Raw genomic sequence first — 16,349 nt, forward strand, 5'->3', positions numbered from 1 at the left:
CCTTGTTGATAATATAAACCTAAGGGAATAATAAACCTAAGGGATTGATACTATTAACCCAAATGAATAATAAACCCAAGGGATTAATACTAAAACCCCAAGGGATTGTGAACCCAAGGGAATAATATCAAACCCAAGGGACTAATAATATAAACCTAAGGGAATAATAAACCCAACGGATTGATATTATAAACCTAAAGGAATAATAAAACTAAGGGATCAATACTAAAACCCCAAGGGATTATGAACCCAAGGAAATAATATTAAACCCATTGGACTAATATTATAAACCCAACATTGTTAAACCCAAATATAAACACTAAAAACACTAAAATAAACATGGTTTATTTTGATGGTGAGACAATCGTTGTCACAATCCATTGTTGATAATATAAACCTAAGCGAATAATAAACCCAAGGGATTAATACTAAAACCCCAAGGGATTGTGAACCCAAGGGAATAATATTAAACCCAAGGGACTAATATTATAAACCTAAGGGAATAATAAACCCAAGGGATTGATATTATAAACCTAAAGGAATAATAAAACTAAGGGATCGATACTAAAGCCCCAAGGGATTATGAGCCCAAGGAAATAATATTAAACCCATTGGACTAATGTTATAAACTCAACATTGTTTAAACCCAAATATAAACACTACAAACCCTAAAATAAACATGGTTTATTTTCATGGCGAGACAATCGTTGTCACAATCCCATGTTGATAATATAAACCTAAGGGCATATTAAACACAAGGGCTTGATATTATAAACCCAAATGAATAATAAACACAATGGATTAATACTAAAACCCCAAGGGATTGTGAACCCAAGGGAATAATATTAAACCCAAGGGACTAATATTATAAACTTATAGGAATAATAAACCCAAGGGATTAATACTAAAACTCCAAGGGATTGTGAACCCAAGAGAATAATGTTAAACCGAAGGGACTAATATTATAAACCTAAGGGAATAATAAACCGAAGGGATTGATATTATAAACCTAAATGAATAATAAAACTAAGGGATCAATACTAAAACCCCAAGGGATTATGAACCCAAGGAAATACTATTAAACCCATTCGACAAATATTATAAACCCAACATTGTTAAACCCAAATATAAACACTACAAACACTAAAATAAACGTGGTTTATTTTGATGGTGAGACAATCGTTGTCATAATCTCTTGTTGATAATATAAACCTAAGGGAATAATAAACCCAAGGGATTGATATTATAAACCCAAACGAATAATAAACCCAAGAGATTAATACGAAAACCCCAAGAGATTAATTCTAAAACCCCAAGGGATTGTGAAACCAAGGGAATAATATTAAACCCAAGGGACTAATATTATAAAGCTAAGGGAATAATAAACCCAAGGGATTGATATTATAAACCTAAAGGAATAATAAAATTAAGGGATCAATACTAAAACCCCAAGGGATTATGAACACAAGAAAATAATATTAAACCCATCGGACTAAATTTCTAAACCCAACATTGTTAAACCCAAATATAAAAAATACAAACCCCATGGTTTATTTTGATGGTGAGACAATCGTTGTCACAATCCCTTGTTGATAATATAAACCTAAGGGAATAATAAACCCAAGGGATTGATAATATAAACCCAAATGAATAATACACCCAACGGATTAATACTAAAACCCCAAGGAATTGTGAACCCAAGAGAATAATACTAAACCCGAGGGACTAATATTATAAACCTAAAGGAATAATAAACCCAAGGGTTTGATATTCTAAACCTAAAGGAATAATAAAACTAAGGGATCAATTCTAAAACCCCAACAGATTATGAACCCAAGGAGATAATATTAAACCCATTGGACTAATATTATAAACCCAACATTGCTAAACCCAAATATAAACACTACAAACACTAAAATAAACATGGTTTATTTTGATGGTGAGACAATCGCTGTCACAATCCCTTGTTGATAGTAAAAACCTAAGGGAATAATAAACCGAAGGGATTAATACTAAATCCCCAAGGGATTGTGAGCCCAAGGGAATAATATTAAACCCAAGGGACTAATATTATAAACCTAAGGGAATAATAAACCCAAGGGAGTGATATTATAAACCTAAAGGAATAATAAAACTAAGGGATCAATACTAAAACCCCAAGGGATTATGAACCCAAGGAAATAATATTAATCCCATTAGACTAATATTATAAACCCAACATTGTTAAACCCTAATATAAACACTACAAACACTAAAATGAACATGGTTTCTTTTGATGGTGAGACAATTGTTGTCACAATCCATTGTTGATAATATAAACCTAAGGGAATAATAAACCCAAGGGATTAATACTAAAACCCCAAGGGATTGTGAACCCAAGGGAATAATATTAAACCCAAGGGACTATTATTATAAACCTAAGCGAATAATAAACCCAAGGGATTGCTATTATAAACCTAAAGGAATAATAAAACTAAGGGATCGATACTAAAGCCCCAAGGGATTATGAGCCCAAGGAAATAATATTAAACCCATTCGACTAATACTATAAGCCCAACATTGTTTAAACCCAAATATAAACACTACAAACACTAAAATAAACATGGTTTATTTTGATGGTGAGACAATCATTGTCACAATCACCTGTTGATAATATAAACCTAAGGGAATAATAAACCCAAGGGATTGATATTATAAATCAAAATGAATAATAAACCCAATCGATTAATACTAAAATGCCAAGGGATTGTGAACCCAAGGGAAAAATATTATAAACCTAAGGGAATAATAAACCCAAGGGATTGATATTATAAACCCAAATGAATAATAAACCCAAGGGATTAATACTAAAACCCCAAGGGATTGTGAACCCAAGGGAATAATATTAAACCCAAGGGATTAATCTTATAAACCTAAGGGAATAATAAACCGAAGGGATTGATATTCTAAACCTAAAGGAATAATAAAACTAAGGGATCAATACTAAAACCCCAAGGGATTATGAACTCAAGTAAATAATATTAAACCCATTGGACTAATATTATAAACCCAACATTGTCAAACCCGAATATAAACACTACAAACACTAAAGCAAACATGTTTTATTTTGATGTTGAGACAATCGTTGTCACAATCCATTGTTGATAATATAAACCTAAGGGAATAATAAACCCAAGGGATTGATATTATAAACCCAAATGAATAATAAACCCAAGGGATTAATACTAAAACCCCAAGGGATTGCGTACCCAAGGAAATAATATTAAACCCAAGGGACTGATATTATAAACCTAAGGGAATAATAAACCCAAGGGATTGATATTATAAACCTAAAGGAATAATAAAGCTAAGGGATCAATACTGAAACCCAAAAGAATTATGAACCCAAGGAAATAATGTTAAACCCATTGGACTAATATTCTAAGCCCAACATTGTTAAAGCCAAATATAAACACCACAAACATTAAAATAAACATGGCTTGTTTTGATGGTGAGACAATCGTTGTCACAATCCATTGTTGATAATATAAACCTAAGGGAATAATAAACCCAAGGGATTGATATTACAAACCCAAATGAATAATAAACCTAAGGGATTAATACTAAAACGCCAAGTGATTGTGAACACAAGGGACTAATATTATAAACCTAAGGGAATAATAAACCCAAGGGATTGATATTATAAACCTAAAGGAATAATAAAACTAAGGGATCAATACTAAAACCCGAAGGGATTATGAAACCACGGAAATAATATTAAACCCATTGCACTAATATTATAAACCAAACATTGTTAAACACAAATATAAACACTACAAACACTAAAATAAACATGTTTTATTTTGATGGTGAGACAATCGTTGTCACAATCCGTTGTTAATAATATAAACCTAAGGGAATAATAAACCCAAGGGATTGATATTGTAAACCCAAGGGATTAATACTAAAACCCCAAGGGATTGTGAACCCAAGGGAATTATATTAAACTGAGGGGACTAATATTATAAACCTAAGTGAATAATAAACCCAAGGGATTTATATTACAAACCCAAAGGAATAATAAAACTAAGGGATCAATACTAAAACCCCAAGGGATTATGAACCCAAGGAAATAATATTAAACCCATCGGACTAATATTATAAACCCAATATTGTTAAACCCAAATATAAAAAATTCAAACCCTATAATAAACATGCTTTATTTTGATGGTGAGACAATCGTTGTCACAAATCCTTGTTGATAATATAAACCTAAGGGAATAATAAACCCAAGGGATTGATATTATAAACCCAAATCAATAATACACCCAACGGATTAATACTAAAACCCCAAGGAATTGTGAACCCAAGAGAATAATACTAAACCCAAGGGACTAATATTCTAAACCTAAGGGAATAATAAACCCAAGGGTTTCATATTATAAACCTAAAGCAATAATAAAACTATGGGATCAATACTAAAACCCCAAGGGATATGAACCCAAGGAGATAATATTAATTCCATTGGACTAATATTATAAACGCATTGTTAAACCCAAATATAATCACTACAAACACTAAAATAAACATGGTTTATTTTGATGGTGAGACAATCATTGTCACAATTCCTTGTTCATAATATAAACCTAAGGGAATAATAAACCCAAGTGATTGATATTATAAACCTAAATGAATAATAAACCGAAGGGATTAATACTAAAACCCCAAGGGATTGTTAACCCAAGGGAATAATATTAAACCTAAGGGACTAATATTATAAGCCTATGGGAATAATAAACCCAAGGGATTGATATTATAGACCTAAAGGAATAATAAAACTAAGGGATCAATACTAAAACCCCAAGGGATTATGAACCCAAGGAAATAATATTAAACCCATTAGACTAATATTATAAACCCAACATTGTTAAACCCAAATATAAACACTACAAAAACTAAAGTAAACATGGTTTATTTTGATAGTGAGACAATCGTTGTCATAAGCCATTGTGGATAATATAAACCTAAGGGGATAATAAACCAAAGGGATTAATACTAAAACCCTAAGGGATTGTGAACCCAAAGGAATAATATTAAACCCAAGGGACTAATATCATAAACCTAAGGGAATAATAAACCCAAGGGATTGATATTATAAACCTAAAAGAATAATAAAACTAAGGGATCGATACTAAAGCCCCAAGGGATTATGAGCCCAAGCAAATAATATGAAACCCATTGGACTAATATTATAAACCCAACATTGTTTAAACCCAAATATAAACACTACAAACACTGAAATAAACATGGTTTATTTTGATGGTGAGACAATCGTTGTCAGAATCCCTTGTTGATAATATAAACCTAAGGGAATAATAAACCCAAGGGATTGATATTATAAACCCAAATGAATAATAAACCCAATGGATTAATACTAAAACACCGAGGGATTGTGAACCCAAGGGAATAATATTAAACCCAAGGGACTAATATTATAAACCTAAGGAAATAATAAACCCAAGGGATTGATATTATAAACCCAAATGAATAATAATCCCAAGGGATTAATACTAAAACTCCAAGGGATTGTAAACCCAAGGGAATAATATTAAACCCAAAGGAATAATATTAAACACAAGGGAATAATCTTATAAACCTAAGGGAATAATAAACCCAAGGGATTGGTATTGTAAACCTAAAGGAATAATAAAACTAAGGGATCAATACTAAAACCCCAAGGGATTATGAACCCAAGGAAATAATATTAAACCCATTGGACTAATATTATAAACCCAACATTGTTAAACCCAAATTTAAACACTACAAACACTAAAATAAACATGTTTTATTTTGATGGTCAGACAATCGTTGTCACAATCCATTGTTGATAATATAAACCTAAGGGATTAATACTAAAACCCCAAGGGATTGTGAACCCAAGGGAATAATATTAAACCCAAGGGACTAATATTATAAACCTAAGGGAATAATAAACCCAAGGGATTGATATTATAAACCTAAAGGAATAATAAAACTAAGGGATCAATACTAAAACCCCAAGGGATTATGAACCCAAGGAAATAATATTAAACCCATTGGACTAATATTATAAACCCAACATTGTTAAACCCAAATATAAACACTACAAACACTAAAATAAACATGGTTTATTTTGATGGTGAGACAATCGTTGTCACAATCCCTTGTTGATAATATAAACCTAAGGGAATAATAAACCCAAGGGATTGATATTATAAACCCAAATGAATAATAAACCCAAGGGATTAATACTAAAACCCCAAGGGATTGTGAACCCAAGGGAATAATATTAAACCCAAGGGACTAATATTATAAACCTAAGGGAATAATAAACCCAAGGGATTGATATTATAAACCTAAAGGAATAATAAAACTAAGGGATCAATACTAAAACCCCAAGGGATTATGAACCCGAGGAAATAATATTAAACCCATTGGACGAATATTATAAACCCAACATTGTTAAACCCAAATATAAACACTACAAACACTAAAATAAACTTTTTTTATTTTGATGGTGAGACCATCGTTGTCATAATCCATTGTTGATAATATAAACCTAAGGGAATAATAAACCCAAGGGATTGATATTATAAACCCAACGGATTAATACTAAAACCCCAAGGGATTGTGAACCCAAGGGAATAATATTAAACCCAAGGGACTAATATTATTAACCTAAGGGAATAATAAACCCAAGGGAATAATATTAAACCCAAGGGACTAATATTATAAGCTTAAGGGAGTAATAAACTTGGAGATCTATAATTGAATGCATAATTTATTCTTGTAATTATATTCATCATCTATTTCAATTTATTCTTTTAATTTATTTCATATTCTGATTTTTTTTTAGAATTGCATTCCAAAAATTATTATTTAACAAATATATTTCAAAGATTAGTAATTCACTAGTATTGATATGTATAATTTTTCAAATTAAATTTAATCTATTTTACATTTTAAGAATTTAATGTTGAACAAAGATAAATCTTAGAATTATATTTCAATATTTAATATTTTTCAAAAATAGATACTTATCATTTATTAATTGATGTTTTGTTGTTATTTTCTGCACTAAGTTTTAAAATTTCTATGTTTAATAAAAATAAGTTTTACGATTGCATTTCAAAATTTGTTGTTTCACAATGAACCTCGATAATTTGATACATATCCATTTTTTTTTATTAATTTTAACATACACTTCATATTTTAACATTTCCATCTTTAATAAAGACAAAATTAATATAATATTTCAAAACTTTATGTGTTATAATTACAACTTGGAATCCATATATTTATGATGTGTTGTTATTTTCCAATTTACATAAAAAAATTTAATGTTTTTCCACTCTTTCAAAACCATGTATATTTATAATGTTATATTGTTCTTTCCCACTTTACATTCTAAAATTTATGTTTAGTGAAACTATAAATTTTTAAAAGTAAGCTTCAAAATTTATTATTTCACAAATATGGACATGTATAATTTAATAGATACACAATATCTTTAATTAAGTTTATATTCTATGGCCTCATATGATAATTTTATTATAAAGATACATTTTCAACATTTATAATTTCATAATTATGGGGTTAAACAATTTTGTATTTATATATTAATATTGTTTCTTTTTCCTATTAAATTTATATATGTGTGTTTAATAAATATGATTTTTTTAATTACATTTCAATTTTTATTGAACATCTATAATTGAATGCATAATTTGTTATTCTAATTATATTCATCATCTATTTCAATTTATTTTTTTAATCTATTTCATATTTTGATTTTTTTTTTAATTGCATTTCAAATATTATTATTTAACAAATATATTTCAAACAAGTTCACCAATATTGATGTCTATAATTTTTCAAATTAAATTCAATCTACTTTACATTTTAAAAATTTAATGTTTAACAAAAATAAATTTTAGAATTATATTTCAATCTTTATTATTTTTCAAAAATAAATACTTATCATTTATTAATTAATGCCTCAACATATATCATCCCAATTAATTTTTCTATCTCTATAGTACATTATAATATTACTACATGATATATATAGTGAAAATCCAATTTCCAATTTCCTATAACCTAGATCAGAAATATATATTTTTTTCGAACATAATCTTGATGTTTACTCACCTTTTTATCTCTTCCCACTACTACAAAATGTTTATTATTATTTGATTAAATACTCTTTACATTGGTATAGATTTAGTTTAATCTACATTTATTAATTATTAAAAAAATTTCTAACTATTTAAAAAATCCTTAACAATTTATATATATATATATATTCATTTTAGATTTATTGGTAGAGTACATTTAGACTCTCTTTCCAGTGCCATAAACAGTTATTATAGAGTTCACAGAAGAGGTTTTTCTATGACCATACCATGTTGCATAAACGGGCTGGAAAAGCTGCACCCAAGGTGATCAATCTATTTAAATTTATCTGGTCACCATATGCAATTCCAAATGCAGAGTAGTCATTTTAATGATTATGTTGTGGAATTTTTTAATGTAGATGGTCATTTTTATTTAAAATTATAGAATTAGAAGTAAATTTTAAAAATATTTTATAATTAGATAGTGGAGGGATAATTATTTTTATCCAGAATTTTAGAATCAGACCGCAGATATTTGAGAATATTCTAGAATCACATAAATAAGAGCCAGATCTGACAACAACTCCTGTCCTTAGAATTGTATTCCAAAATTCACAATCAAGTTAAGTTGAGGGAGTATCGACTGATTTAAACCGAAAGGCTATGAAGTTTTTGAGGCCAAAAGAAAAAAAGGATCCCCATGCTGTGACTTTTTTCATTGGTAGTACTTATATCCTCCATGATTGCAGCTACTGTACATTCATTCTGATAATTTTAGCAATATGATCGCAGCTACTTATATCCTCCATGATCGCAGCTACTGTACATTCCTTCTGATCATTTTAGTGTAAAGTACACAAAGACCTAATATGATAATATGGATATTGTTAGTGAAATTTTGACACACATTTAAAGGCATTAAAAGATTAATTTTTAATTAAATAAAAAAAAATCAAAACACACACTTTCATAATTAAACAAAAAAACAGAAAGGAAACCCAAAAATAACTCAAAAAAATTGAAATTGAGGCTCAAATGGGGCGAAATGCTCCTTTCGTAGGTAAAGATTATACTTGCTTTTCTTTGGGTTTTAAACGGCGACTATGATAAAGTATAAGCACAAATTATACTTGATTTGCTTTGGGTTTTAAACAGCGACTATGATAATGTGTAAGCACAGTAATAACATATTTGGAAATTCAAAATACAGGGGTAAGAGAATTTTCATTTCCAAAGTTAGCTCCGAGCGACCTTTATTAGAAACAGATCACTTTCAAACGTTATCAAAATGTAATCCACCTTCAAACGTTATTAAAATGTGATCCTACAAAGTAATGAATTTGGGCCGGGACTCTTCCATCTAGGAGTCTGCAGTAGGCCAACTAAGTATACACATCGGAAAATAGATAACTTCAAGCAGTTTCAAGTAAAAATTTCCTACGAATCCAGAAAGTTGCGCAAACGATAGAATCTGGGCTGCTCGTCACAGAATTTGGCAATATTGCACTCGGTCATCGCAGTGGATCTGGATTTCTCCGAGTTGTCAATCTTTACATTTGTGTTCTGGTAAATTGGCTCTTTCAACTGCACCAACACATTAAGAAAGGCGATTACCATCAATATGTACATTTAACGATTTTGTGAATAAAAGAACTGCAGAGTAACTTCGCAATCAAAAGTAGAAACCATGCTAGTTTTTCGAGTGCGCATGTCTTGCGAATTGTTCTCCAGGGAGTCTTGACTGCATCTAATTACATCCGCATTGGGGTAAATGCTTCCCATATTGGCTTCATGATCAACAATCGAATTAGGCTTTGTTATAGCCTTTCCGGGTACAATGATTTCTACTGATGCCGCTCGCTGAGGACCGTGCACCATTTTCTTAATTAATCTATTCCTTTTTCCACCTTCACGGTGTGCAGTACTATTCCTGCAAGAATACGAGATTTGTACAAGAGTCTCTGCATCAGTAATCACAATTCCCAGAAAAAAAAATGGAACAACAGGTGTGTATCACTAATAATGTTCACGCACCTGCCTGGATTTGATCCTGTTAACCTCCAGTGGATACATAATTCAACAGGAGTCATCCTCGCCCATGTGTCTTTAAATCAACAAAGCTATACGACATTGCTACAGCACTGGCGGACGCTATGGTAAAACATACTGTGCGATAATGACAATTGTTTATTCCGATTGCATAGCATCAATTCCCAACAACATTTCATGAATGATGACTAATTAAATTCATGGTGATTATGGAAGCGGATCTTCAATATTTTGCTCGCGATAGCTCCCAACACACAAAATCATAAATCAATCCACTAATAACAACAAAAACGTATAACAAACTGCGGTGCTGCCGACCCTAAACAGACACATCAAACAATTTTAGAATTAGTAACAAACAATTAGATTAATTTTTATGATGTAATTGGATCAAAATTTGGTTTAACCCTGGTCAAGGTATAAATTTCAACCTTTTCCTCCGTAGTATAAAATCTTACAGGAAAGACGAACGCAAGAGCATATAGAAGCGTACTTTTCGAGAACAAGAGCATTTGGAGGTGTAAGTTTCTAAGAAAATACTTTAAAGCGAGAAATAGGCTAGAACCCTAACCTGCAACTGAAAATTCTGAAACTTCTCCTGGGAATTAGCGATGTTGGAAGCCCTATTGCCGCTGGTGTCGATCTCCCACCGTTGCAGCTTGCACACGCAGTTAGCAGAAACGTCCATCCGTTGCCGTTTTGCAGCCACGACGCACCGCCACTGTGACGTGGAGGGCTAGCCACGACCCATTTCCCCAAAGTCGAACATAACTATTCTCGCTTGGCAACAAACAACAACCTGAAAGGAAGCCACTGCGTCGCACCATCGCAGCAGCAAATATTGCAAAAGATCGAGGACAATACGAATAGGCAGAACGTTTCACATTTCGACTTTACTTAACTGAATTATCGATGTCTACATACGTCATTGTCATGGTTTATTGATGATGGTCGCGCACAAATGGTTCAACCCTCATTGTAATGCATGCTCCTTATTACTCGAATTTATCCCTACATACCTCATTGTTGTCATGGTTATGGATGATGGTTGGGCATAAATCCGTCAACAGTCACGGTAATACATCAAAACGTGTCCTTATGATTCAACGATGCATACGTTTCACAATGCAAAGATACCACTTTCAAAGTCACTGTGAAACACTCATGTTCGACAGTAATTTTTTTATTTCATTTTTTTTAATCCTACATAACTGGTTATCAAGGAGAGGCCAGTTATTGTAATCCATTGTAATCTATCAAAATGCATACTTTCACGATGCAAAGAGACCACTTTCAAAGCCACTTTGAAAGAAGAGTGTTGGACAGTAGTTTTTTCATTTTTTCTTAATGCTACCTACATGGTTCTACATAAGTGGTTATCAATGAGAGACACATTAAGTGGTTATGAATGAGAGACACATTAATTATACCCTGTAAAAAATTAATTTAAGTATGGTTTAAATATGTATTCTAGACATACGTTACTGTAGCTAATTTCATCCATTGATTTATTGAACACTACAAGAATACACTGACATCTTTCAATTAAGCTATCAAATCAAAAAAATTAATTAAAAAAATGATTGACTCGCTGATACGGAATTCCTATCAGCTTAATTACAAACCAAAACTTAACCCAGATAATATTAAACTAATCATAATTCAACTTGTCTTGCAGATGTTGATCAAATAGAAATGAACAATGCCACGGTTGGAGAAAATCCGCGACCTGCAGACCTGGTAGTAACCTCGCTGAAGAAAACAAAGATTGGAAAATAAAGGATTTTCGAACTAGGACTAGATGTACTGAAAGCTTCTGCAAGTTCGGAGTTCCATGCAATCTACCCCGGAATATCCAAGCAATTGTTCAATACCTGCAGGATGCTGGCAAAGAGTTTTTCAATGCAGCAGTTTATTTTACATGTGGAAGATCTCTTGCCCATAATAGAAACTAGTATGTCTGCCTAGTTAAACGTGAATAGCCCTGGTCTGAAAATGTCGAAAGGCATAGATAGTCGAACCGTGATATGTAATATCCCTTCTCTTAAAAATACATAATAATATAATAATTAATAATAAATAATACAAATAAATGGTTTCAAAAGGAGAAGAGCCCGGGGCTGGATGGTTGGTCGATAGAGTTCTACATTGCATTCTTTGACCTTCTTGGAGGAGATATCTTAAAGGTTGTTGAGGAAAGCAGGATCTCTGGATGTCTCTACAATGCTATTAATACTACATTCATTGCCCTTATCCCCAAATCAGACAACCCATCCTCATTTGATGACTTTCGTCCCATATCCCTCTGCAATGTCCTCTATAAGATAATCTCCAAGATCATTGCCAATAGGATCAAGCCCATCCTCTCCCGTCACATATCCCCTCAACAATTTGCTTTTCTGGAAAATAGGCAGATCCATGAAGCCATTGGCTCGGCACAAGAGGCAATCCACTCCATTTGGACAAAACATCTCAAGTGTATCCTGCTGAAGATAGATCTGTCCAAAGCATTTGACCGAGTAAGCTGGCTCTATATAAAAATGATCCTCATTCACATAGGCTTTCCCCTTGCCTTAATCAATTGGATCATGGCGTGCATCACCTCTCCCACCTTCAGCATCCTGATCAATGGATCTGCCTCACATTTCTTTCACTCCGAAAGAGGGCTGAGACAGGGCTGCCCCCTCTCGCCACTTCTTTTCCTCTTGGTCATAGAAGCACTAAGCAGGCTTATCATCTCTGCAAAAAGGGAGGGGACTATCAGAGGCCTCAAAATCACAGATGTATGTTTTCTCACTCATCTTCTTTTTGTAGACGATGTCTTAATTCTACTGGATGGCAGCGTACAGGACTCTACTTCCTTCACTCGAATCCTAGAACTCTTCTCAAAAGCTACAGGAATGGAAGTGAACAGATCAAAGTCCACTATCACCTTGGTGGGAACCTCTGCCAATGAAACACTCGTGGCAAGTCAGGCTTTTCCTTACACTGCCCAGCCACTGGACAGAGGCCTTAAATATCTGGGATATTGGCTTAAGCCCACATACCAAAAGATAGCAGATTGGGTATGGCTAGTGTCGAAGATAGAGAAAAGGCTATCATGCTGGAGCCATAGATACCTCTCCAGGGCGGGAAGACTTACACTGATAAAATCTATACTTGAAGCCACCCCTGTGTATTGGATGGCAATGGCATGGATTCCACGGAACATTCTAGCAAAACTACAGCAGCTATGCAACAGATACCTTTGGGTTGGCAACCAAGACAAGCGCATCTTTGCCTGGATTGGCTGGAACAAGATCGCCCTACCTAAGAAATGGGGAGGTTGGGGGCTGAAGGAGCTTCCCATCTTCGCAAAAGCATTAGCAGGAAAAATGGGTTGGGCCCTGCTGACATCCCATAGCCTATGGACCAGCATCACATACCACAAGTACATATGGCCACTCAGCATCTATGACTGGGTAAGACTCCCTGAATGGAACAAAATAGGCACATCTTCGATATGGAAGGCCCTCTTACACTCCATGCCTCTCATCAGAGAAAACTTGGTTTGGCGTATCAAAGACGGGAACAGGGCACAGATAGGACTTGACCCCTAGGCGGGGAGTGGGGGAAGACATTCCCTACCACAGAACCTGGTCGCACATCTCACAGCCCGGAACATAACAGTAATATCACAGATTGCGGACATGGACCGCTCAGACATCTTCCACCAAGCTTGGAAATCAGCGCGCCAACTAGATCTCCCTGGAAGATGGCACCCTGCTTGGGAAGAATACAGAGAGGCCTTAACAGAAGCTCACATTAGAATTACAGAGGGCCCGGATGAACTTGTATGGAATCAAGCAGAACATGGAATATATACACCCAAGGATGGCTATATTCAGCTCATTGCTCATAAAAAACCTGAGGCAATTGCAAACTGGTGGCAGAGCATTTGGAAACATACCGCCTCTCCTCGAGCAAAGCTATTCAATTGGTGTATATTAAGGAACAAAATACCAACCGCAGACCAGCTCATGAAAAGAGCCCAGCATGGTCCCTCGTGGTGCGTACTGTGTAAAGCGGACACGGAAACTACAGAGCACATCTTCCTCAACTGTAAATCGACGCTGAACCTGTGGCAAAACCTCAAGCCATTCATTAATTATGCGGGCGAGTGGGCTGGCAACGATATCATTAACGCATGGACTGTCTGGGAAAAGAATAACAGAGGTTCAAAATCGATCAATCTGCCCATCATAGTAAATTGGGCTATATGGAAAATTAGAAACAGAGTGATCTTTGAAAATAAGCCCATACATTGGCCACTACTCGAGGCCAGCATCGTAGCCGCACTGAGGGAACTGCCTGACCCTCCCCATCCCCCAACTCGCCAATCTACCCCTCCACCTCCCATCGACCCGGGCACGCCCTGGGATTTCTTTGACGAAGCAGCAAACATACAAAGTTGTGGAGGAGGCATCATCCTTCATTTATCTGAGCATCATCACTTCAAAATCAAGTCTGGTCTGGGAACTGGAACCAACAACTTCACAGAACTCATCACTCTTCGCCACTTACTTCACTTTGCATTGAGGCACCACTGCACTTGCATCAACATATTTGGGGACTCACAGATCATTATTAATTGGATAAATGGCACAGCTACATGTCACATGCACTCACTCAGCACTATACTACATGAAGCACTGACACTCAAATCAGCATTTAACAATATTTCTATCTCTCACATCTACAGGGAACACAACAAGGGTGTCGACAAGTTATCCAAGGAGGCAGCACTGATGGACAGAGGCATTTGGGAGATTACAGAGGTTAAAGACCAGCAGGAACAAAATTTTTTCCATCGACCGTATATAGACCCAGGATACCCAACCCTGGGTCAGCAAATAGATCATTAGGAACTGCTTTTACTTTACAGCATCATACTGAAATGTTTTTTGATATTTTGAAATAGATGTACAGAATACTGTAATAGAACAGATGAACATACCCTGCGTGGTAATGTGACTCAACAGCAAACTGTTAACACTGATAAACAAACTCTCTCATGTAAATTTTTCTGCTCATTAATGAAATATTTATGGATTTTTCCAGAGGAAAAATAAATAATACAAATAAATAATAATACAAATAAATAATATTAATATAAATAATAAATAATAAATCACTTAATAATAAATAATAAAAATAATAAATCATAAATAATAAATGAATTTAAAAATATACAAGAAAATAAATAAAAATAATAAAAAATAAAAATAGTAATAACTATACTAAAACTCTAAATAAGAATAAATATAAATAAAACAAGAAAACTATCAAAAAGAAGGAAATAAAACAAGAAAAGCTAAAAATCAAAAGAAAAGTAAAGAAATAAAACAAGAAAGCTAAAAATCAAAAGAAGTTGCATGTAGACACATGGAGTGTGTGCATGTGGTTCCCCTTCCAATGTTGTTCTATTTAAAAGATGGAATGTCGGAAATTAAATACAATATTTGACAAGTCAAAACTTAAGAGGGAGAATTCTTAACCGCACTTGAAGAAGGGTGCATCTAACAAGATCAAGTGTCTTTGAGATAGAATATTGATGGGATAAGTGGACAACAATATGACTAAGTGAAGGATAAATCAACAAGGATCCACCATCCCTTGTGCAAGTGAGCATGACAAAAAGAGTTAAACAATGATGACCTAATGTTTATGTCCAATTGAGAAGAATGGAACTAGAAGGGATAAGAAAATCATGTATAGTGATCATGGAACTTTGGTTTTGATATTGATGTTTTATGGAATGATTATACAACCAACAATATATTAATGATGAATTTCATTAAATTTCTTTAGGGAAGGAAGAATGCATGACTGGAGATTAAGGTTTGACATGACGTGGCATTGGAATTTAACAATCTACTTAAGTAATTGTACCTACCATGTAAATAGTAAACTTCCTAATTGAATGAAATGGAATGATTACTAAGTAGTTGGTATCTTGATGAAACCATGACCTTAATAGTACCGGTGAAGTAACATAGATCCTAGAGGGATGTTGAATAAGCTTAATTCATAATGATTGTTTATAACTAAATGAAATTAGTTTATGATAAGAATTCTTAAAGCGCAATGTTGTTCTATATTGGATAAGTATTGAGATTATTGCCA

At 33.5% G+C, this 16,349-nt stretch overlaps 1 protein-coding gene across 1 annotated transcript; it reads left to right on the forward strand.

Moving 5' to 3' along the window:
- Positions 1-13,873: 13,873 nt before the first annotated feature.
- On the forward strand, positions 13,874-15,088 carry LOC149234339 (uncharacterized). Its single transcript, XM_089368240.1, has one exon. The coding sequence runs from the start codon at positions 13,874-13,876 to the stop codon at positions 15,086-15,088; it is 1,215 nt and encodes a 404-aa protein (XP_089224366.1).
- The last annotated feature ends 1,261 nt before the right edge of the window (positions 15,089-16,349 follow it).

This window comes from Pinus tabuliformis, chromosome 8 (assembly GCF_031772625.1).
Source record: "Pinus tabuliformis cultivar Carrire ecotype Pingquan chromosome 8, CPIR1, whole genome shotgun sequence".
Classification (NCBI taxonomy): domain Eukaryota; kingdom Viridiplantae; phylum Streptophyta; class Pinopsida; order Pinales; family Pinaceae; genus Pinus; species Pinus tabuliformis.